This window comes from Balaenoptera acutorostrata, chromosome 5 (genome assembly GCF_949987535.1).
Source record: "Balaenoptera acutorostrata chromosome 5, mBalAcu1.1, whole genome shotgun sequence".
Classification (NCBI taxonomy): Eukaryota; Metazoa; Chordata; class Mammalia; order Artiodactyla; family Balaenopteridae; genus Balaenoptera; species Balaenoptera acutorostrata.
Genome location: NC_080068.1, coordinates 126,932,553 through 126,957,284, shown reverse-complemented (window position 1 = coordinate 126,957,284; position 24,732 = coordinate 126,932,553). Strand labels below are relative to the sequence as shown.

The 24,732-nt window shown below is 36.3% G+C and overlaps 1 protein-coding gene across 4 annotated transcripts in view; it reads left to right on the top strand.

The window, feature by feature from the left end:
• The window catches only part of ANKRD50 (ankyrin repeat domain containing 50), a 44,249-nt gene that overhangs the window by 9,213 nt on the left and 10,304 nt on the right, over positions 1-24,732 (top strand). For all 4 annotated transcript variants that reach the window (XM_057547139.1, XM_057547137.1, XM_057547138.1 and 1 more), the window contains exon 3: positions 19,984-20,213. In XM_057547139.1, the coding sequence (XP_057403122.1) occupies positions 19,984-20,213 (230 nt within the window). The remainder of the gene's footprint in view (positions 1-19,983; positions 20,214-24,732) is intronic.

The following is a 24,732-nucleotide window of genomic DNA, read 5'->3' as shown; positions in this document are numbered from 1 at the left end:
TTTTCTTAGTGTTTAGTAAGAACTTGATATACATAGTAAGGATATGGACCTTTTGTTTGTTATATATTTTGCAGATTTTTTTTTTAGTTTGTTTTTTAGCCCTTAACTTTGTTTTTAGCAATTTTGCTTTTTAGAAAATATCTATGAAGTATAATGGCTTCTATACAATGAAATGGTTTGATTTTATGAAGTAAAATAAGTAAATACTTATTTTTCTCCCCTTCAAAAAATCTTTGAAGTGTGTTCTGATTGGTTGCCTGTCTTTCCTCTCTAGTTGTTCTAGTGATGTCTTTGACCATACTATACAATTGTTTTAAATTTCAAACCAGTTTCTTTCTTTCATGTTATCTTAATCTCAGAAATATCCCTAATGTCATTTTTTTTCTACAACACATGTAGTGTAGCTAAATATAGTCTTTGGTAATAAAGTAGAATTTGAAAATGTTCATGTAATTACTTAATAAAAATAGGTATTAATTAAGAGAACTAATTATATCTTAATTGTGGTTATCTTGAGAAATGATTTGGAACATTCCAAAAACTGGTGACCTTTTACAGTTGTGACTCATGATTTGAATATATAGAAACTGGTGTGGATTGAATTATTTGCTTTTGTTCTTCTTCTCTCCATGTATCCTTGGTCTTTGCCATGTGATATTGCAGTCCTTCAGCTAGAGAAGTGTACTTCTCTGCCTTTTGATTTTGGCTCAGCCATGTGATTTGCTTTGGCCAGTGGGATGTTAGTAGACATTACCCAAACAGAGGCTTACCATGTGCGTGAGTGATTGGGCTTGTCCTTTTTGTGTCTCATTACCTTCAGAAGAACATGTTCTGGTGAGCTTGTTGGTCCAAAGAGGATGAGGGAGATGTGGAGTAAACCAGACCCAACCTGAAGCTTGACTCCAAGCCTGGAGTACAACGAACTCATAGACACAGGAGAAAGTATAAATGATTGTTATTTCAAGCCACTGGGTTTTGGGGTGGTTGTGCTATATCACTGTTGTGGAAATACCTAACAATACAAAACTTAAGGAAATAATATTTCAAATAGGAAATCATTAATTTTCATTAAAAATCTAGGAGTCCTCATTGATTCCTCAATTTCACTCACCCCCTACACTCAAATCCGTCAGGTACTTTTGTTCTGTTTCCAAGATAAAACAAATACCTCAACTTTTCTTCATCTCCATTGCTGCCACTCCCATTATCCCTTTCAGTGGTGTCCTAACTGGTCTTCTTGTTGCTATTGTTGTCCCTCTTATCTTCACAAAGCAGTTAAGGATAATCAGATCTTGTTAATAACTCTCTGCATAAAACCTGCAGATAGCTTCTCACTACCTTCCGAATAAAATCTAAGCTTTACATGGTCTAGCCCTTACCTAGCCTTTGACTTCAGCCTGTACTGTTTTCAGCCTTGTTCATTGGTTCTTCATCCACATTGTTATTATTGTTCTGAAATAGGTCACATTCTGGCCAACAGATTTTTGTATGGCTACTTGCTCTGGTATCACTTAGTGTACCAGCTTTAATGTTACGTCCTCTGAGATCTTCCCTTGTCCACTGAATCTTTAGAAGTCTCCCCACCCAGTCATTTTCTTAAATCACAACATCTCACTTTGTTTTCTTTATTTCTTAATTTTCAGTGTCTATCATGATTGGGAATTATTTTGTGCATTTGTTCACTTTGACTTTCTGTCTGCCTTCTGGAATGAGCAGAGTACTTGTCTGTCTTGTGTCTTTATATCTCCAGGGCTTAGAATATAGCAGAGACTCAGTATTTCCTGAATTAATGAGTAACTGTATTTTACTTTAAAATGTTATAATTTTGTCACATTGATAATTTGTATTGCTCTAACCATATTCAGCTTTGAAATATTCTGTTTTCCTGTGGAATAATTCTATATATATAGATTATATAGTTATAGATGAAAAGTATTTAAAACCAGTATTTTTGATGATTTCATCAGTGTCAACAATTCATATTGAAATTAATTTGTATCAATGGAAAATCTTTTTAATAGCATCAGATTTATGTTATGTGATGTGAGTCATATGAGGTCATAAATCCATAGTTTCATCTGTAGAATTCTTATCATTCTTTCAGCCATTGTCATTTAAATTTCATATTCACTTAGAAAGGAGAAAAAACTTATGTAGCTTAAATCTCAGCTAATATGTTTGTTAAATTGCTACTTTAGGGAGAGAAGCAACTTGCAAACGGAGGACTTCACAGGAATTGAAAGGGAAAAAATAATGGTACTAAAGGGGAAGAAATTGTAGAAAATAAATTTACAGAGGAAATGATAGATTGCTCCTACCCGCAAAGGTTCAGTTATACAGGAAAGTTAATAAAATAGAAAAACAAAGATGCATGTACTTCCTCATTTTGCCATATTTGCTCTAAATCTGGGTTTCCTGTTTCTGTTTTAAAGAAAAAATAATCCACATTTGAAGCCACCCAGGTATCCCATTAAGTCTGATCTACTCACACCCCGTAGGTGACCCCTCCTGTGAATTTACTTTTTATGCCTATGCAGTTTGACCAGTTTATATACATAGGGAGATAGATATATATGTATATACACATACTTGTTACATGCTCTAGTTCTGTACATTTTTGATTCCACATCAGCAATTCTCAAACTTTTTTATTCTAGGTCCCCTTTATACTCTTGAAAATGTTGCGGACACTAAAGAATTTGTTTATGTGGGTTGTATTTATAAATATTTGTTTATTTAAAATTTAAACTGATATTTAAATATGTATTAATATATTTAATAATAATAAATCTTTATCTATTAACATAAATAACATTTTAATGAAAGAATAACTATACTGTCCAAGACCAAAAAAACAAAAAAAACAAAACACTTAAAGAGGGGCGTTGTTTTACATTGTTTTGCAAATCTTTTTAATATTAGGCTTAATAAAAGACAGCTGGATTATCATGGTTCTGTTTCTGCATGCAGTCTCTAGAAAACTCCACTTTATCCTTGAGAGAGAACAAGAGTGAAAAAGGCAAATGACATCTTAGTTTTATTATGACCCCAAATAGGGGACTCCTAGGGATCCCCAGACTACACTTTGAAAACCATTGTTCTGTATAAATAGTACTGTGTTGCTAGCACTATTCTGCAACATTTTCTGTGTAACATTTTTTTTTTTATGTTTGGCCAAGTTTTTATATGTGGATCTACATGATTCACTTTACCATACAGTATATAATTTCATTCTTTATACTATAATTCATTTGTTGTCATGTTGATACTCATTTAAGATGTATTCAACTTTTTCAACTTTACAAAACAGTTACGAACATTCTTGGGTATTCTGGTGTGCTTATACTAGGAATATAGTAGTGAAGGGTGATTCCAGGTTGAATACTTAGAAGTGAAATTTTGGATCATAAGGTGTGTATATCCATCTTCAACTCTGAGGAGATAGTACCAACTACCCTTTAAAATTACATCAGTTTATCCTCTTGTAGTACTGTGTAATTTGAGTTTCCATTACTCTACTAGGTCACCAATACTTGCCATAATGTCAGAGTTCTTTATGTTCTGGAAATTGAATGTGAAATGGTACCTTATTTTAAATATCCTTGATCCTGTGGCTTGTCATTTTGCTTGTGAAATTTTTGTTTTGAAATGTACAAAAAAGAATATAGTCAAATATATCTTTTCTTTTTTTAAAATTGTTCTAGTTCTCATAACTTTAATAATTTTATTTATTCATTTATTTTATAAATTTATTTATTTTATTTATTTTTGGCTGTGTTGGGTCTTCGTTGCTGTGCGCGGGCTTTCCCTAGTTGCGCCGAGTGGGGGCTGCTCTTCATTGTGGTGCGCGGGCTTCTCATTGTGGTGGCTTCTCTTGTTACGGAGCACAGGCTCTAGGCGCACTTGTGGCATGCGGGCTCAGTAGTTGTGGCTCACGGGCTCTAGAGCGCAGGCTCAGTAGTTGTGGCACACAGGCTTAGTTGCTCCACGGCATGTGGGATCTTCCTGGACCAGGGATCGAACCCGTGTCCCCTGCATTGGCAGGTGGATTCTTAACCACTGCACCACCAGGGAAGTCCCTCAATCTTTTCTTTTTATGATTTCCTTTACACTTTGGCCTTTTTGGGTCTTAATATTTAAAAACTTGTTTTCTACTTGATTGTTCTAGCAGCATTTGTTGAATGGCTCATCTTTCACTATTGATTTGTAATACCACTGCGGTGAGATACACACACACACATACATACACATGCATGTATTTCTGAGTTCTCTATTTTACTTTGGTTTATTCATTCATTCATTGATTTATCAAATATGTATTAGATACCAGGAATGCACCAGATGCCATTCTTAATACTGAGATATATTAGTAAAAAAGAAGTGGCAAATATCATCTGTGTTTATGGAGCTTACATTTTGAGGGTTGGGGTGGGTGGTTAGTAGAAAAATGAAAAGTTAAGAAGATAGTATATAATGCATAGCATATCATTACGCAATAAGTGCTACGTGGAAAATCAAAGCAGAGTAAGGATGGTAGGAGTGATGTGTTGAGTAGGTTGGGGGAGGAGTGTTGCTATTTATATAGGGGAGGCTAGGGCATCCTGAAGGAAGTATCCAGACTGAGGATATATCAAGTGCAAAGTCTTGAGGTGGGAGTTGGCTTAATATTATCCAAGAGAAACAAGGGGGAGCCTGTGTGGCTGGAACAGAGTGAGCAAGTAGTTGAGTAGATGAGACAAGTAGAGATGTAGTTAGGAGCCACATAATGTATGGACTTGGAGGCCACTATAAGGACATTGATTTTTACTTTGAGGAGATTGGAAGTCATTAAGTCTTTTAAACAGAGTAGTGGAAAATCATATGACATGATTTTAAAGGATCACACTAGCTACTGTGTTGAGAACTGGGGTGGTAAATGTGGAAGCAAGGAAACCAGTAAGTGGCCAGTGCAGCAATCAAGGTGAGAGACAGTATACTTGGACTAAGGTGAAGCGGTGGAGGTGGTGAGAAGTGTTGTATTCTGATTATTTTTAAGATTGACCTGATAGCACATTGGATGGTGGAATATGAGAAAAATAGAGGAGTAAAGGATACTTGGCTTGAGATAGGATACTTGGTTAGATACTTAGAACCAAGTACTTAGATAGGATACTTAGAACCAAGGATACTTGGTTCTAAGATACTTGGCTTGAGAAATTGTAAGGATGAAGTTGTCTTTTACTGAAAAGAAGAAGACTAACAGGAGCAAGATGGAGTTTGAGGTCAGAAGTTTAGTTTTGCGTATGTTCAACATTAGACGTCTGAAGTTAGGTAAGCAGTTAGATTTACAAGGCTAGATTCAAAAGAGAGGTGCTGTCTCTATATATCAATTTGGTTTCAATGGAATATAGATGGTATTTAAGAGCATTAAGTAGCTTATGTAAGGAATGAATGTAAATAGAGAAGACAGAAGATCCAAGATCTGAACCTTAGTGTACTTCAAAATTCAAAGGTTGAGAATATATGAAGAAAAAGTAGCTAATATGAAAGGAGCAGAAAGCCAGGTGACAAAGTGAAGACAGTGTCATTAGAGGGAGGAAGTGATAAGCTAAGTCAGGTATTTGCTGAGTTGAGGATTGATTTTAGTAACATGGAGGTCTTGGGGTATAGGTGGAGTGGAAAATAAACCTTGATTATAATAAGATCATGAGTAAGTGAGAGGAGTAAATAGTAAATATCAGCAGAATTTTTGAGGCATTTTGCTGTAAAGAAGGGGAGCAGCAAAGTTGAATAATAGCTGGAGAAGGATATGTGTTTGAGGGTGATAAAGAAGAGATGAGATTGATGATTTGAGAGAGAAAGGGCAAAGTGCTGGAAATAAATCATTGAGAAGGTAAGATAAGAAGGATCTGTTATTAGAGTGGATGGGATAGGAGCACAGACGGTTCATCCATAGTTAGAGGAGGGGAGGCAGTGTATGTAGATATAAGTGCAGGTGGGTTGGGAGAGTAGATGTTCCAGTGAGTTTGTGGAAGTTCTCTTCTAATTATATATGCCTAGAAGGGTGTGTGTGTGTGTGTGTGTGTGCATGCACACATTTATATATTAAATGTTACTTATACTTATTTAAATAATTTTTTATTATCTAGGAAACAAGGTCAATAGATGCAAGTGAATATGGGGAGCAAGGAAATCATGGAAGTTTGAGAAGAACGAAGTGTAAAATATCATCTAGGCAAGTGGGGCATGGATGGTTTAGTGTTTCTCCAAGTGTGGTGTAGGCCCCTGCAAGGTCAAAATTATTTTTAAAATAATACTAACACATAACACAGTATTTGTTTTTTCACTCTTGTTCTCTTTTGAGGGTATAGTGGAGGCCACATGAGAGATTGAGTGCAAATATTCTGGCTGAGATTTTGATTAGGGTTGCATTGAATCTTAGATTAATTTGTAGGAATTGACCTGTTTGCAGTGTTGAATCTCCTAACCCATGAATATATCTCCTAATTCACTGTTGAATCTCCTAATCTATGAATATATCTCCTAATTCAGTGTTGAATCTCTTAATCCATGAATATCATGCTAACAATAATATCTAGATTATTTAAGTCTGTATTTATTGTCTCTTTTTCCTCTAGATTACCAATCACGTATTTCTGCCCTTTTTCTGTCGGATAATTTTTGATTGTATGTCAGACAGTGTGTTAAATGACTAGAGTTCCAGATAATATCTTTCATCAGAGAAGGTTTTCGTTTTTCTCATTTGGGCAGAGAGAGTGAGGGGCTGATATAATCAGGGATGGAGGTGGGCTGGGGCTCCTTTGTAGTCTTAGTAAGACTGCTAGTTTATTTCTATTATTTTGGTGTGGACCTTCTAAGCTTTTGATTGAGAGTTCCAAAAGGACTTGATAATTCAGTTCTTCCCCAAGAAATATTTATTTAGTCCTTTGACTTCCTGCCCTTTATACCTTCAAATTCTAACAAATGTCTTGAAGAGGATAGGTTTTGTGTTTAAAGCAAGTACCCTCCCATTAGCAGAATTTTGTCTTCAACATACAGACTATGGGAGATTTCATGCTGGCTTTTAGACACACTCATCCTAGTTCCCCAGCTTTTTAAATACAACCCAGAATTTAGCAAATGTACCTTGGAGAAAATCAGCCTCTTGTTAGGGACACCTCAGATTTGCACTTTCTCTGAAAGAGACATAGCTGACCTCTGAAAGTTGTGCTGATTTTATTCCTCTGGTAGAGTCCCTCAGGGTGGCCCAAGCCTGATTCTCAGTCTATACTTAAAATCACTATATGCCTCAAATCAGCAAATGACCCCTGAGGAGAAAGCAGCAGGTGGTTTGGTTTTTTGTTTTTGTTTTGCTCATTTTGGATCAACTCCCATCCTCTGGAGTTCTAATTCATTTTGTTCTCTTGCTTCAACAGCTTTCTCATATCTTTAAAAATGTAAATTTTGTAACGGATAACATTTTTTTTCTAGCTATTGCAGCGGGAGTTTTGGGCTGCTGCCACCTACTGCATTTTATCTGGCAGTGGAAGTCCCGATGAGGAAGATTTCTCTGGTTCTCTCCTGTTTTATTTGATTTGTGGCTTTGCTTGGTAAATAATTCCTTTCTTAAAAAATGGATTTTATTCCCTCTTTTATTTATCTGAATATCACAACTACATTTTCTTCATTCTTTGGCAGTTTTATAAGTTACTTTCATTTGGACATGAACACGTATTCTGATTGTTGAGTTTGCTGCTTTTTCTCTGAGCGCTATAAATTTTGTAATTTTTTGTTCACTCTCCTGTTTGGTTCACCACTTCTACCTCTGCTCTCCTTGCTCTGATTGCCGATTGCTTCCACCACTCCCCACCCTCAGTGCAGTCTAGGATGAGGGCCAATAATTGAGATACGAAGCTCGCACTCCAAGCCGATACAAGTGATTTTGTAGATTTAGTCACTGACCCATGTTCATTTTAGGTTCAGTTCCTGTCTCCATGGAGGCTGATTTTTTGCCCTCCCTGCTGCTTCTTAAAAGCCATAGCTCTAGGCGGTAGTCTGTGCTTTTTGTTTCCTTCTTTCATTAGTAATAAGGAGAGCCCCTGTTCCAGCCCCTAGTTTCAGTGAATCTGAGTCCTATTAGTAGAGGCAGGACTACTACCTCGCCCCTTTTACTTCCGCCATCTAATCCCCAGGCTGCCATTGCAGACTTGTTTGACAAGCTGAAGTTTTTGGTTCACTCACAGCATTATGCTTCTTTTCTGTTTCTGATACTTTGAAATGTTTATTTTATCTTTGACTCTGGTTATGTTTTTCTTATTTCATTTTGTTTTTATATTCCATCATTCCCTGCTATATTTTAGCAAAGGGGAAACAGTTCATAAAAGCATGCAGTTACACCAATATCTTGGTCAAAGTTTAGAGAGAAATTTTACCCTACATTTTGGCCAAGCTCCTGACCTGATTTTAATTATCAATTGTATTAGATTTTTTTTATTGAGTATATAAATTTGATCCCTAACTGGTTTGAGGTATCTTATACCCTGTTTCACATTTTTACATGCTTTAATTTACTGGAGGGTAATTTCATTCCTAAGAAAATAGGGAAACAACCTAAGTGTCCATTGACTTAGATAAACTGATAAAGAAATTTTGATATGCATATATACACATAATTCAGCCATAGTAAAAGAAGGAAATTCTGCCATTTGTGGCAACATGGATGGATCTTGAGGGCATTATGCTGAGTGAAATAAGTCAGACATAGAAAGACAAATGCTGTATGATTTCACTTGTGTTTGGAATCTAAAAAACCCAACTCATTGAAATGGAGATCAGCTTTGCAGTTCCCAGAGGCAGGGGTTAGGAGGTGGGGGCATTAGGTGAAGGTGGTCAAAAGGTACAAACTTCCAGTTATAAGAGGTGTAATGTACAGCATGGCAACTATAGTTAGCAATACTGTATTGTATATTTGAAGGGTGCTAGGAGACTAGATCTTAAAAGTTCTCGTCACAAGGAAAAAAATTATTAACTGTGAGATGATGGATATTAACTAAGCTTATTGTGGTAACATTTTACAATATGTACATATATGTGTTATATACCTTAAACTTAATACAATGTAATATGTCAATTATATATCTTAATGAAATGGGAGAAAAAAAGAAAAGTAAAACCTGTGTTTGTTTTCATAAGACAAGATATATTAAGTAAGAATTATTAGTGATTTAGTTTTTCTACTTGCTTCTCATCTTTTTAAAAAACTTTTATTTTAAAGCATAGCCTTTCGAAAGAATTTAATCATTTCATTAATAAAATGACGGGCCAGTTTTTCAGCATTGTACTTCCAGATGGTTTTGGAAAGTGCTAGGTATTTAGGATTACCCTTCTAGGTAAACTTCAAATGTATAATATTTTGATGCTAAATTTTACCAGATAGTAGTGAGATTTTTAGACTGCAGAATTCAAACTGGGTAATCTGGTAATATTATGTATAATTTTTTTTTTGGTTGAAAAAACTTTCTCAATTGAATTCCCTTTGCAACTTTGTGAAAAATTAGCTTCCTGTATTTATACTGGTCTGTTTCTAGACTTTCATGTGTCTGTCTTTTGCAAATACCATACTATTTTTTTTAATTTACAGACTTTATTTTTTTAGGTTCACTGCTCTTAAGGGGAACATGTAGAGAGTTTCCATTTATCCATCCCTGCACACACACAGACTCCTCCACTATCGACATCCTGCATCACAGTGGTGCATTTGTTATAACTGATGAACCTGCACTGACACATCATTATCACCCAAAGTCCATAGTTGACATTAGTGTTCTCTCTTGGTGTTGTACATCCTATGGGTTTTAAGAAATATATAATAACATGTATCCACTATTATTGTATCATACACAGTAGTTTTACTGCCCTAAAAATCCTCTATGCTCTGCCTAGTCATCACTCCCTCCTCGTAACCTCGGGCAACCACTGATATTTTACCATTTCCATAGTTTTGCCTTAAGAATGTTTGACAATCAGAATCATACAGTATGTAGCCTTTTCATATTGGCTTTTTTCACTGGGTAATATACATTTGATTCCTCCATGTCTTTTCATGGCCTGATAGCTCATTTCTTTTTAGTGCTGAATGATTTTCCATTGTCTGGATGTACCATAGTTTATTAACATTCACCTACTGAAGGACATCTTGGTTGCTTCCAAAGTTTGGCAGTTTTGAATAAAGCTGTTATATACACCATGTGTGCAGGTGTTTTCATGGACATACCTTTTCAGTTCATTTAGGTAAATACCAGGAACACAATTGCTGTTTTGTATGGGAAGAGTATGTGTAGTTTTCTGTGAAACTGCCAAACTGTCTTCCAAACTTGCTGTATACCATTTTGCATTCCCACCAGCAACGAATGAGAGTTCCTGTTGCTCCACATCCTTGCCAGTATTTGGTGTTGTCAGTGCTTGGATTTTGGCCATTCTAGCTTATATGTAGCAGCTTGTCTTAATTTGCAATTCCCTAATGACATATGATGTTGAACTTCTTTTCATATGCTTACCTGCCATCTGTAGCTTCTTTGGTGAGGTGTCTGTTCAGGTCTTTTGCCTACTTTTTATTCAGTTTGTTTTCCAGTGTCCAGGTGCATCTGCCCCAGGTAAGTAAGTGCTTGGGTTCTGTGTCTGCCTGCAGATGTCTGTGTCACCTTAGATTTTGGGCTAGTTGGTTGCCCTGTGACCTAAGCACTCTCATGGGTTCATGAAAAGTCTTGAACTTGCAGTTTGCCTGGCTTATTTTGTTGTAAGACTGGGAGGGAGACTCTTAACTAGTTCTCTACACCTGAGGGTGTGAGCCAGAGAATGAGATGAAACTCAATGTTCAACAGTGAAAACCTTAAGAAACTATTGTACATGTAGTATCTGTCTAATAGTATACTCCTTATAATACTTGTAGGAGCTTTTAAAAGTTAATTAGCCTCGGGCTTCCCTGGTGGCGCAGTGGTTGAGAATCTGCCTGCCAATGCAGGGGACACGGGTTCGAGCCCTGGTCTGGGAAGATCCCACATGTCGTGGAGCAACTAGGCCCGTGAGCCACAACTACTGAGCCTGCACGTCTGGAGCTTGTGCTCTGCAACAAGAGAGGCCGCGACAGTGAGAGACCTGCGCACCGCGATGAAGATTGGCCCCCGCTTGCTGCAACTAGAGAAAGCCCTCACACAGAAACAAAGACCCAGCACAGCCATAAATAAATAAATAAATAAATAAATAAATAAAATTTAAAAAAAAAGAAGTACTGATCTAGAGCACCCCTCAAAAAAAAAAAAAGTTAATTAGCCTCTTGAGAAAGAGGCAGTAAGTAAATTCACTGTATTAAAAAAAAAAAAAAAAAAAAAGAATGGATTTCATTTCAGAATTGCCCTAATGGTCTTTTAGCTGCCTTTCTGCCTGAAAATCAGAAGGCCAGCTACAGAAGCATGATGCTGCCGGTGCTTATTTTCAACATAGAATTGAAAATGGGGGGAAAGCTAGCTCAAGGACTTTAAATTCATAAAAGTATTAAGAATGTAATATATATTGCCTGAATTTTAATAATGTACCTAAGAAATGTAAGACATTTAATAACATGTATCTACAAAGGTAAAACCCTGTGGCTCACTGCTGTTTTTAAAGACGGTGGTTATCTTTGTATGAATGTAATAATCTAATACTATTACATTATCTCATTTTGAAGATAATATATACATACATATTCACAAACAGAGGAAAATCTGTTTTAGACTTCTAAAGCACTCTTGCTTTGTGTGTGTATACTTTGATGGGATTGTCATTTATAAAATGATAAAGTGTAATCTGGTAGAGATATGGATCTGTGTGTCACTTGGTGGTGTAGGTATCCCCATATGGTGCTTTTGTTGGAATAAATGCAAGGGAACTGAATATGGGAATTCTGAGTCCAGAAAATTTTTTATCTAGTGTTTCAGAGTAGCAATTTTCCTATTAATTACCATTCATTCAGGAAGCAAATTTTACTGTTTGTGATGTGCAAATAATGGTTTTGAGTGCTGGGAATCTAGCAGTGCACAGGATGGGCGCCATCCCGGGGGAGGCAGCATGGAAGTGGAGGAGCTTCACCCCAGCCTTACAGTGAATGCAGTACACGAGATAATGCAATAAATTACTTTGAGGATGGGATCAACACTACAAAGAAAACAGGATGAGTTGTTAGAGGAACAGTAATAGACGATGAAGGCCATTTAAGACATGGTGACCAAGGAAAACCTCTTCAGGGATAAACTTTCTGTTGAAATCTGAAGGAAGAGAAGTTCGGCCTGGGGGAGCTTTCTAGGCAGAGGGAGTACCAAGTACATAGGCCCTGAATGGAGGAAAGCTTGGGGTTAGGACTGAAAGGGGGGACCGTGGCTGGAATAAAAGGGAGGACTCAGGAATTAGTCCTAGGGTTTTGACTTAAGAAACTAGGGGGGTGATGGGATACCACTAATTGACATGGGGAAGACGGGTGGGGAGGAACTTATTTGGGGGGTAAATTGAGAGAGAATGCTTCTTTAAATATGTTAAATTTGAGATGCCTGTACGACATCCACATGGAGATGGTAGTAGACAGTTTGGAGTTTAGAGGTGAGCTAGAAAAAATTACTCAACATTTTTAAAGCCATAGTTTGGCTTCTGGTTTTAACATGACTGACTAAGGCCTGGGAAATAGTCTAATAGCAAGAAAGTGAAACTATGAGAGGCCTGTAAACCCCAGCCTCAAGTTAAATGTGGAAGTTAATATCAAACTGAGATGCAGACAAAACTGACACATTTATTCTCTGAAATAAATGTATACCCTGAACATCATCAAGAGCATAAAGGCCCTCATTGGGAACCATGGAGACAGGTTATAGACTTATGCTAGAAGTTTCCCTGGACCTAGTTAAGCAGAAGGGAAGAACAAAGAGGGCTGGGAAGAATGAGTCACCCACATGAGCTATGTGCAAGAGTCAGACATTTGGGGGTAATGGCGAGGGGGTTGTGGTGAGAAAGGCCTCCTTGTGTACATCCCCACAGCTTCTCATCTTAATTGGCTGGGGAGAAGCAGAAGCGCAAAGAAGTTGTTCATTCCCATAACTCTTGAGTCATAAGGAGATTCTTAGAAGCCTGGACACTGGACACACTAACCTGCAATTGCTGATCCAGAAAGAAGTTATCTTACTGAAGAGCTGTCACAAGATATGTAAAAATATATCTCAAAAACAGTAGGGAGAAGGCATCTAAAAACAGCATCAGACTAGGACTTCCAAAACTATGTTGAATAATAGTGGCAAGAGTGGACATCCTTGTCTTGTTCCTGATCTTAGTGGAAATGCTTTTGGTTTTTCACCATTGAGTATGATGCTTGCTGTGGGTTTGTCATATATGGCCTTTATTATGTTGAGGTAGTTCCCTCCATTGCCCATTTTCTGGAGAGTTTTTATCATAAATGGGTGTTGAATTGTGTCAAAAGCTTTCTCTGCATCTATTGAGATGATCATATGGTTTTTATTCCTTAATTTGTTAATATGGTGTATCACATTGATTGATTTGCGTATATTGAAGAATCCTTGCATCCCTGGGATAAATCCCACTTGATCATGGTGTATGATCCTTTTAATGTGCAGTTGGCTTCTGTTTGCTAGTGTTTTGTTCAGGATTTTTGCATCTATGTTCATCAGTGATATTGGTCTATAATTTTCTTTTTTTGTGATATCTTTTTCTGGTTTTGGTAATGGATAAAGAAGGCACATATATACAATGGAATGTTACTCAGCCATAAAAAGAAATGAAATTGAGTTATTTGTAATGAGGTGGATGAACCTAGAGTCTGTCATACAGAGTGAAGTAAGTCAGAAAGAGAAAAACAAATACCATATGCTAACACATATATATGGAATTAAAAAAAAATGGTACTGATGAACCTAGTTGCAGGGCAGGAATAAAGAGGTAGACAGAGAATGGACTTGAGGACGTGGGGTGGGAGGGCGAAGCTGGGGTGAAGTGAGAGTAGCATCGACATATATACACTACCGAATGTAAAATAGTTGGCTGGTGGGAAGCAGCAGCGTAGTACATGGAAATTGGCTTGGTGTTTTGCAATGACCTAGAGGGGTGGGATAGGGAGGATGGGAGGGAGACTCAAGAGGGAGGGGATATGGTGACATGTGTATGCACATGGCTGATTTGCTTTGTTGTGCATCAGAAACTAACACAGTATTGTGAAGCAATTATACTCTAATAAAGATCTAGTAAAAAAAAAATCTTAACAGTCTATTTTAAGTGAATAACAATTTAAGTTTGAAGGCATAATAAAGCTCTACATTTTACTCTTCCTCCCCCCAACAAAAAAAAAAAAAAAAAAAACAGCACCAGAAATGCTCACCAGAAAAATATTGCCATGGAACAAAAAGAAAACCGTAGCCAAACATATTGTCTTAAATGAAAACATAATTAATGAGCAATTGCCTGACTTAAACAGTTGCATGAAGCAGAGATATAAATGCTTGGAAAAGAGATGGTGAGACAACAGAATGAGATGAAACTTAGCCAAAATATATATGGGGATTTACTCTGTGAAAAGAGAGATATTTCAAATCAAGTCAATAAGAGAAAGATAATTTAGTAAATAGTTTGGGGATAACTGTGGAGCCATGTGGGGAAAAAAAATTGGAAACCTAGTTCACATCCTATGTCAAAACTAATGTGATTAAAAAATAAAATTTTCAAAGCTTTTGAAGAAAACATGAGGAAATGTTTTTTTAAACCTTTAGAGTAGGGAAGTCCCCTCAGAAATGAAACATATAAAACTCAGAATTCATAAAAGAAAAAAGACTGATATGTTAACATATAAAACTCAGAATTCATAAAAGAAAAAAGACTGATATGTTATATAAATGTAAAACAACAGAGAAATTGTACATTTCAAAAAAAACCACTTAAAAAGTCAAAAGAAAAGTAACAAATGATGGAAAATATTAGCAACAAAATCATTTTCTTAATACTCTCCAAAAAAGAGAAACATTAATCTTTTGGAAAATGGATAAAGGATATGAAGACACAGTTTAAAGAAAAAGAAATATAACTCCTAGACATTTGTAAATAAGATTGACCTCATGATAAGGAAATGTCAATTAAAAGCATAATGATGCCATTTTCTGCATATCTGTGGAAAATAACGTTAATTGCTATAATGGAGGGGCTAGGGAAACAGGCACTCTTACGCAACTGTTGGGAGGGTATATTTATATAATTTCTAGAGGGTATTTTGACAATATCTGTGAAGATATACCCAGATATGCCCCTTAACCTAGCAACTCTAATCCTAATAATATATCCTACAGATATACTTGTATATTTTAAAGTGGTATGTATAAGAATATAGTAAATTTAAACTGAATCATATGAATAATCACATTAAATGTAAATGGTAAATACCCTAATATAAATGGCAGTTTGTCTAATTAGATAAAAATGCAAGATCTAATTATATGTTGCCTAAGACAAATACATATAAAGAGACATATAGCTTAATTTTTAAAAAATGAAAAAATATATACCTGACTGTTTTAGCTTACTGCCCTTGGGTTCCTTTGTTTTTGAGGCAGAGATAGCAGTATGCTGATTTTTTTTTTTTTTAATTTTATTATATATTTTTTTATACAGCAGGTTCTTATTAGTTATCCATTTTATACGTATTAGTGTATATATATCAATCCCAATCGTCCAGTTCATCACACCACCACCCTCACTCCCCGCCACTTTCCCCCCTTGGTGTCCATATGTTTGTTCTCTACATCTGTGTCTCTTATTTCTGCCCTGCAAACCAATTCATCTGTACCATTTTTCTAGGTTCCACATATATGCGTTAATATACGATATTTGTTCTTCTCTTTCTGACTTACTTCACTCTGTATGACAGTCTCTAGATCCATCCACGTCTCTGCAAATGACCCAATTTCATTCCTTTTTATGGCTGAGTAATATTCCATTGTATATATGTACCACATCTTCTTTATCCATTCGTCTGTTGATGGGCATTTAGGTTGCTTCCATGTCCTGGCTATTGTAAATAGTGCTGCAATGAACATTGGGGTGCATGTGTCTTTTTGAATTATGGTTTTCTCTGGGTATATGCCCAGTAGTGGGATTGCTGGATCATATGTTAATTCTATTTTTAGTTTTTTAAGGAACCTCCATACTGTTCTCCATTGAGGCTGTATCAATTTAGATTCCCACCAACAGTGCAAGAGGGTTCCCTTTTCTCCACACCCTCTCCAAGCAGTATGCTGATTTTTAACTGCACAGGGGCTCGGTGCCCCTAACCCCCAACTTGCTCAAGGGTCAGTTGTATATAGAACAATTGGACAACACTATCACCACTTGACCTAATTGACATTTATAGAATAGTCCATCCAACAATAGCACAGTCTTTTCAAATGCTCACACGTTTACTAAGTTAGACATTCTGGACCATAGAACAACGCTTAATAAATTTAAAGGTGTGCAAGTTATACAAAGTATGTTATCTGATCACAATTGAATTTAAATAATGGTAACACAGGAACATAAAATACCTGGGAGGTCCCCAAATATTTAAAAACTATACCACTCACTTCTCAGTAACCTGTTTCAAAGAAGAAATCAAAGGGAAATTATTTTGAATTGGATGATAGTGAGAATACTTGAGGGAAATTCATGACATTAAAGGATTATATTAGAAGTATGAAACAATGATTTCAGTTTGTATTATACGGAACTAGGAAAAGAAGAACACACAACCTGGAGTAAGCAAAAGAATGGAAATAATCATCAAATCCTATCAATTTCACCCACCAAATTTCCCTAAGATCTGTCCACTTCATTCTGACCCTGCTGCTTACTACCTTATTTATAACATTGGTTTTAGATAGACAGTAGACCGTCGTGGATAAGAGTGTAGACTAGGGGGTGACTGACCATCCTGGTTTGCCCAGGAGTGGGGCGTGGGGGGCATGGACAGGGAGGAGGAATGGCTGGTTCTCAGCACTTGGTGCTTAAAACTGGTAAAGTCCTCGGCAAACCAGGCTGAATGGTCTACCCTTGTGTAGGTTCTAGAGCCAGACCCTGAACTTCAATCCCTTCCTTGAGCTTTGGATAAGTGACTTCTCCTCGTGTGCCTTGTTTTCCTCATCTGGAAATGGGTATTACAGTAGTACCCATCTTAAAGACTTAATGTGAGAATCAAGTGAGTTGATGCAAATGTGAAGTACTTAAATGCAATACAGCACTGAATTAAAGTTAGCAGTGATGGCCTTGGTAACAGTAGTTCAGGATGGAGATTGTTTTTTCTTTTTTTTCCCCTTAAATTCTGAGCAGTGGCCTCCTATCGCACTCTTTCCTTCTAGACTTACTCTGTTTCAGGCTTTCCTTCAACTGTAGCCAGTTATCGTTCTAAACACAGATATAAACATATCAGTTCCGTGCTTAAAGTACTTCACTGGCTCCTTAATACCCTTAGGTCAGAGTTCACATTTCAAAATAAAGTTTGTAAGGCCCAGCATTTACTCTTTCAGTAATTTTCTTCGGTATGTTGTTCACTGGTCTTTCTCTTCCCCCAGCCTGTCCATGTCCTATTGCCTTAATTAGATTTTTTTTTCCTGTGTCTGTTGCCTTACTCTAGAACTTTCTCCTGACTAAGCTCCTCTCCTAACTTTGCTGACCTCTCCCCCTACCCTATCCTGATCAAAAATAGGTTAGGTGAGGGCTTCCCTGGTGGCGCAGTGGTTAAGAATCCACCTGCCAATGTTGGGGACACGGGTTCGAGCCCTGGTCCGGGAAGATCCCACATGCCGTGGAGCAACTAAGCCTGTGCGCCACAACTACTGCGCCCACGTGCTGCAACTACTGAAGCCTGCACACCTAGAGCCTGTGCTTTGCAACAAGAGAAGCCACTGGAATGAGAAGCCTGCACACTGCAACGAAGAGTAGCCCCCGCTTGCCGCAACTAGAGAAAGCCCGTGCATAGCAACGGAGACCCAACGCAGCCAAAAATAAATAAATAAATAAAATTAATAAAATTAAAAAAAAAAAAGTGGTTAAGGTTATGGTCTCTCTCAAGTGGCACTGATTATAGGATATTACTATAGTATATTATGATAGTATACTTTATATGTACTATATATAGAAATATATATATATACTGTATATGTGTATATGTACTATATATGTAGGTAAATATATAGCACTGGTTTTTCGTCAATCTTCTTTGTTCTCATAGTAGAGGAACTATATACATAAGGTACAATAAAGTAAATTTTCCTAAATTTATAACATTCCTTCTGCCAGGATGGCCCTGCCTTCCCTTTATTGTAAAATTTATTGCAAATTTATTACTATTCCTGGAGAATTTTAATTGATCCTTCAAAACTTAGTTCATCCTGAGCACCTAATGTTTGAACATTTCCCTGACATTTTCTGCCTTTCTTATCTACTTCCCTTGAGTTGATCATTTCTTATCCACTGTGTTAGTAATTTTACTGCTTTTTTGGTAGCACTGAGCAGCCTACATTGAAGTTATTTGTTTTCCATTCTAGGCTACAACAGTGTGAAGTCTTTACTTCCTATGGGATCTCCTATGGGTACAACACTATGCTAGGTTCTGGGGTTATACTCATGAGCAAGACTGACATAGTCCCTGTTCTTTTGATGCTTAATTTCTAAAGAGAGAAATAAGAATTAATGACATTAAGTAAGTTTAACATTACAAACTTGATAATGCTGTGAAAGAGAAATACTTGATGTTGTGAAAGCACATTATAGGGTCCCGGTTTTGAGAAAGTGACTCTCAAGCTTACCATTGAAGACCAAGGAGGAGTTAATCACATGAAGAGAGAAGGGAAGCACAGACCAGGCAGAGGAGACTGCAAACCAAAAGGCCCTTGTGTAATTGTATCTAGTCAAAGTCATGGAAAAAGCTAGTATGGCTGGAGGAACATTGTGCAAAGTTTGATCTGCTGCAGTAGGAGCTCTGGAGGGAGTGGCTGGAGGCATGTAGATTAGTGTGGTTCCTGGGTGAACGGGACGACAGCAGTTTGGAGTAGGGTGATGATACAGACCAGGGTGGGTTTGAAGACTTTTATAAAGAAGTATTGACAGGACTTAGTGATACATTGGATCTTGGTTGCTATCAGGATTGAAAGATTAAAAAGAGAGTTGTAGAAAGGATTATCTGTACATTTCTGGTGTTCATAATTAGATGGATTCTGTCCTCTTCACCGTTGTGTCTTTCAGTACCTCATTCAGCACATGGAATGCTCATGTAAATATTTGTTGAAAATGAATGAGTATTGTTTCAGTTATGAAAAAGTTGCATTCAACTTCAGTATAAATTATCTGAGTAGGAAATGTGTTCTGCAGTGGGATTAAACCTAATAATTTATTCTTTACATTGAAATTTGAACATACATCAAATGGAATCTAGACTGTAGTTTATCTTTGAAAAGTCTTTTAAAATACAACTTGTTTATGACAAACTAGATGAAGTGCAGTCATTTTGTGAGAGACATGATGATAAAATCTTCTAAATTCTAGAGAACTCTTGATATCTTTTCTATTACTGAAGTGATCCCCAGTTTCTTTTTCCTGTCAATACATTTTAGCTTCGTTATAAACAATTCAAGCTTTTATTATTGATAAAAATTTCAGGAAAGGAATAGTGAAATCTTGTTTCAGGTTCCTACTGCCCTTCTTAAGAATACTGAATCAATAATACACACACACACACTTTATTGTGGAAAATGTTGTTATTGGAAATGTGAACTATTTAGGAACAGTATTCTCATTAAAGTAAGGAATTGAAACTTGTACAATAGTTTTATTCTAAAACACTAATTTTTTTCTTAAAACAATATTTATAACCTGTAATTCTAGTGTTTGGATAATAAACCTTAATATCATAGCCAATAACATTCAAAATGCTCACATGGATGTGTTTTACAGGTGTGTCCTGCTCCCTCTTTTGGGAATGAAGCCTCCCCAGCAAAGCCTCTATCTGCTTGTGGATTCTGTGGATGAAGGGTGTAATGTTACCGAAGGTGAACAGACATCTACCAGCTTATCTGGGACTGTGGCAGAGCTTTTAGCTGGTCACCACGAGTTCTTTCCACCATGGCTATTACTTCTCTGTTCTGCCCGAAAACAGAGCAAAGCTGTTACTAAAATGTTTACTGGTAAGCGTAATTCCTGCCATCTTCAAATGTTTTTCATTGATGAACTAAATAATACATGTGGGGCTTCCCTGGGGGCGCAGTGGTTGAGAATCCGCCTGCCAATGCAGGGGACACGAGTTCGAGCCCTGGTCGGGGAGGATCCCACATGCCGCGGAGCAACTAGGCCCGTGAGCCACAATTGCTGAGCCTGCACGTCTGGAGCCTGTGCTCCGCAACAAGAGGGGCCGCGATAGTGAGAGGCCTGTGCACCGCGATAAAGAGTGGCCCCCACTTGCCACAACTAGAGAAAGCCCTCGCACAGAAACGAAGACCCAACACAGCCATAAATAAATAAATAAATAAATAAATAAATAAATAAATAAAACTAAAAAAAAAAATCACATTAGGATTTTAAAAAAAAATACATGTGTTTCTTTCTTAGAGGAGAGTACTCAGTTGAAAATCTGGTCATTGCTTCTGCTATTCTGTCAGCTGTTCTATCTGTTCTATCAGCTGTTTTCAACTGTACTTTTTAAAGGTTGTATTAAAAACAAGCCATAGAATATTTTAAGATCATTTAATAGTACCTTTTGTTTTTTTCAAGATTCTTTATCTAACATCTTTAGTAAAGGTTACGAGTATTTCATGCCATATTAGCTGCTTTATATCTGTAGGGCTGCATTTTTTATGCTGATGTGTCCTGATCAGCTTATGATATTTCTTCTAACTAGACTGAGAGTAGTGAATATGCCTATTTAAAAATCAGTGGCAGTTTCTCTAAGACGTTTTTCCTGGTTTAAGAGGAGAGACAGAGTCAACAGCCATTTAGGATACCTCTTGAAGTAGATCCATTTTTTAACCCTTTTCTGATGTGTGAGAAAACAATCTATACAATGTATAAAAGTACCTGATCAGGTTTTTTTCCTTTACTTTTCTTGTTTCCCGACTCTACTTTTTCTTCTTTTTTTACTACCACAATAAAGTTGTGGTTACTCCTATTAGATTATGTAAAGCCCTTTTTTTCTTTGTGCTATGGGAAATAAAAGCATAAAACAAGGACCACTCACAGGATTTATAGTGTAATTGGAGAGATAATTAAGTTATTGGTTAATTACCCATATCACTTGTAAATAGTTCTGTACATTTTACAGAATGGTGAAACCCTACTAATTTGTTAAAATGGTTTCCTTTAACCAGATTTATTCCCTCTTTTAGATTCCCTTGCTACTAATAACAGCACTTTTGATTTGATTTCCATTATACTATTCTGTTCTGTTGTTATTGAAAATCTAGTTGATAAAAGTTGGGGGATTAACAGGATAACAGCTAATACTTAATGTAGCTCTTAGTATGTCAGGTCCAGATAAAGTTAAAGCCCCTTTTGGTCTATGTCATCCCATTTCTTTCCCTTCTTCATTTGAGACAACCAGTATTATTAGTTTATTTTCTGTCCTTTCAACTCATATTTATATTCTGTATATTATATTTTTATAGTTCACATAAATGAAACACTGCATACACCATCCTAGCTATTCCCATTTACTGGCTATGTGACCTTATGCAGCTTACCAATATGACCTGTGCCTCAGTGCCCTTATCTATAAAAGGAGGATTACACATTCCTATTACTTTCCCCACAGAGTTTTTGTGAGTCTAAATGACAAATTACATGTGAAGCACTTAGAACAATGCCTAGTACATAATAAGTGCTTCATAAGTGTATTGCTGCTATTATTATTATTATCACTATATCCTTTTGTTTTATAGCATTATTTTTGAGCCCTATTCCTATTACTACTTATAAACCCAGTTCATTGGTTTTAACTGCTGTATATTATTCCTTCCCATGAATAAATCTCCAGTTTTTCCATTATCCTATTCATGGACATTTAATTATTTCAGTTTTTCATATTACAAAAAATGCTTCATGAACGTACTCGAACACATCTTGTGCACGTGTGCTAAAGGTTTACATTACAAACCTAGACAGAATTACTAGAGGATAGAGTGTGTACATTTTGAGCTTTAGTTAATTTTGCCAAATTGCTATCTAGTGTGCTTGAAATAATTTATGCTCCTGCCAGCAACACATGAGATTTCCCTTTTTCTCTATGTTTTCGTCAGTTCACATTTGCTATTTTCAGATCTGCATTTTCTGCTTTAGGGGCTTGTGCTTGATGTTCCCTCTGACTGGAATGACCTTCTCCTGAACTTCTTACTGTCTTAACATTTCTATCTCTTCTCAAATACCAGTCTCCTGCAGCCTTCTCTGTATTTTTCTATCCGATTTCTGTTTTTGCCACCTCAACTACTTAGTCACACACTTTTCTTCCTATGTCTTATTACTGTTTAAAGCTGTTTACATTTTACATTTGTTTTCTTACTTGGGTGTCTCCTCCACTAAGATACAGCCTCCATAAGAACAGGAAATTTGCTTGTCCACCACTGTATCTCCTCAACATCTAGATCAGAGCTTGGAACAAAGCAAATAAATGAATTTGTGTTTCTTTGAACTATGTCTTGGTGGAAAAAGCAGTGAACCAAGAAGGAGTAAGGAGGAACTGAATATGGTCTTGTTCTCTTACCATACTCCTTCTTCTCAAATGTTGTTGATTATTAAAAATGCTGAGCTGTAATAAGCATCAGATCACATCTCCATTGATGATAGGTTTGGAATTTGGGAGTAAACGTTGAAGAATATTACTAAAGTTATGAATACATATTTTCAAGTTGCTTTCAAAAGATATATGTTACATATTTCTACCTGAGAGTGTTGGTTTCTCGGAACTTCCACCAGTATTGAATTATATTTTCGTATTTGTAGATTTAGTGTGTGAAAAATAGTATCTCATTTTTATTTATACTTCTTACTTACTATTGAATCCTTCCCTTATGCTTAATTTATCGTCTCTTTTTTTTCCTTTGAATTATTACTTTCTCACCTTTACCTAGGTTTCCTCCAGGAAGTTAGTGATATTCTTATTGATTATTAAGAGGGCTTTTATTTCATATTTTTTTATTCTTTGCAACTATTTTCTTCAGCTTCTTAAAACTGTAGTAATTCTTTTGAAGTCCATTATATTCACTCTAATGTATTGTCCTTTACTATTGTATATTCTTATTTTTACATTTAGTGATTTTTATTCTTATATATTCTACCGAATGGTGTGAAATAAGACTCTAACCTGGATACTTTATCAAATCACAGATCTTCTCAGCACTGTTTATTAACTCCCTGTACCACTAGTTGTCAGTGCTTCTTTTACCTTAAGTGTAGGCATATGTGCATATATGTGTGTGTGTGTTATTGATGTATTTCTAAACCATCTGTCTGCTCTTCTAAACTGTCTGTTGGCATTTTTATGCAACTGTCACATTGGTTTAATATTTTAAATTTTCTGGGCTTCCCTGGTGGCGCAGTGGTTGAGAATCTGCCTGCCAATGCAGGGGACACGGGTTCGAGCCCTGGTCTGGGAAGAGCCCACATGCCGCGGAGCAACTAGGCCCATGAGCCACAACTACTGAGCCTGCGCGTCTGGAGCCTGTGCTCCGCAACAAGAGAAGGCCGCGATAGTGAGAGGCCCGCGCACCACAATGAAGAGTGGCCCCCACTTGCCACAACTAGAGAAAGCCCTCGCACAGAAACAAAAGACCCAACACAGCCAAAAATAAATAAATAAATTCATTAATTAAAAAATTTTTTTTTAAATTTTCTTGTACAGTTACTTCCCAGTCATCTTTGCCATCAATATTATTCTAAAATATGTGTTTTAACTTTTATTCCACTAGATTGACTTGAACAGCTTTTTAAAAATTATAACTACCAATGATGTAAACAAAAAATTATTACATTTAGTTAAAATTTAGGAAAAGTTTGACATTTAAAATATGCTTTCATTCTGTCCATGAACATAGCATTTTTTTCTTATTAAAAAATTTTTTCAGCATTCCTTATATTATGTCCTACATGTTTCTGCTTTCTACTGATGTTTTAATGAAATATATGGATTTTGAATTGAGATGTATGCATTCCAAATTAGAATTGGCAGGTGCAACTTATCTCACAGGCTTGACATAAGAAGTGTTATGTATGATAAGTACTGGAAGTGCTGCTTTAAAAATAATTGACTCTCAATAAATGTTGATCTCTTATATTTCTTTCAGAACCAAACCAAGAACCAAACCTGTTACTGTGGAGGGTTAGCCTAGATTCTGTCTTAATTACCTCAAGTTTCAATCATGCTATCTTAGTTACGTAGGTTTAAATTACAGATATTTATTCATAATAGGCAATATGATCTTTCATGCCAATCATTATCTACAAGATCACTTCGGAAACTTTAAAACACTGTACAACATAAGGTGGTAGTTATTATTTTTTAAAATCCTTTTTATTAGCAACATGCCAGGTGTTTTCCAGCTTAAATTGTTTTAATGAATTTATAAAGTCAAAAGCAAATGAACACACAAAAAAGGTTTGGAGGCAAGTTATCTCATATCACTGATAAATGTAGAATGTTATACACTTCTAGGCATGTTT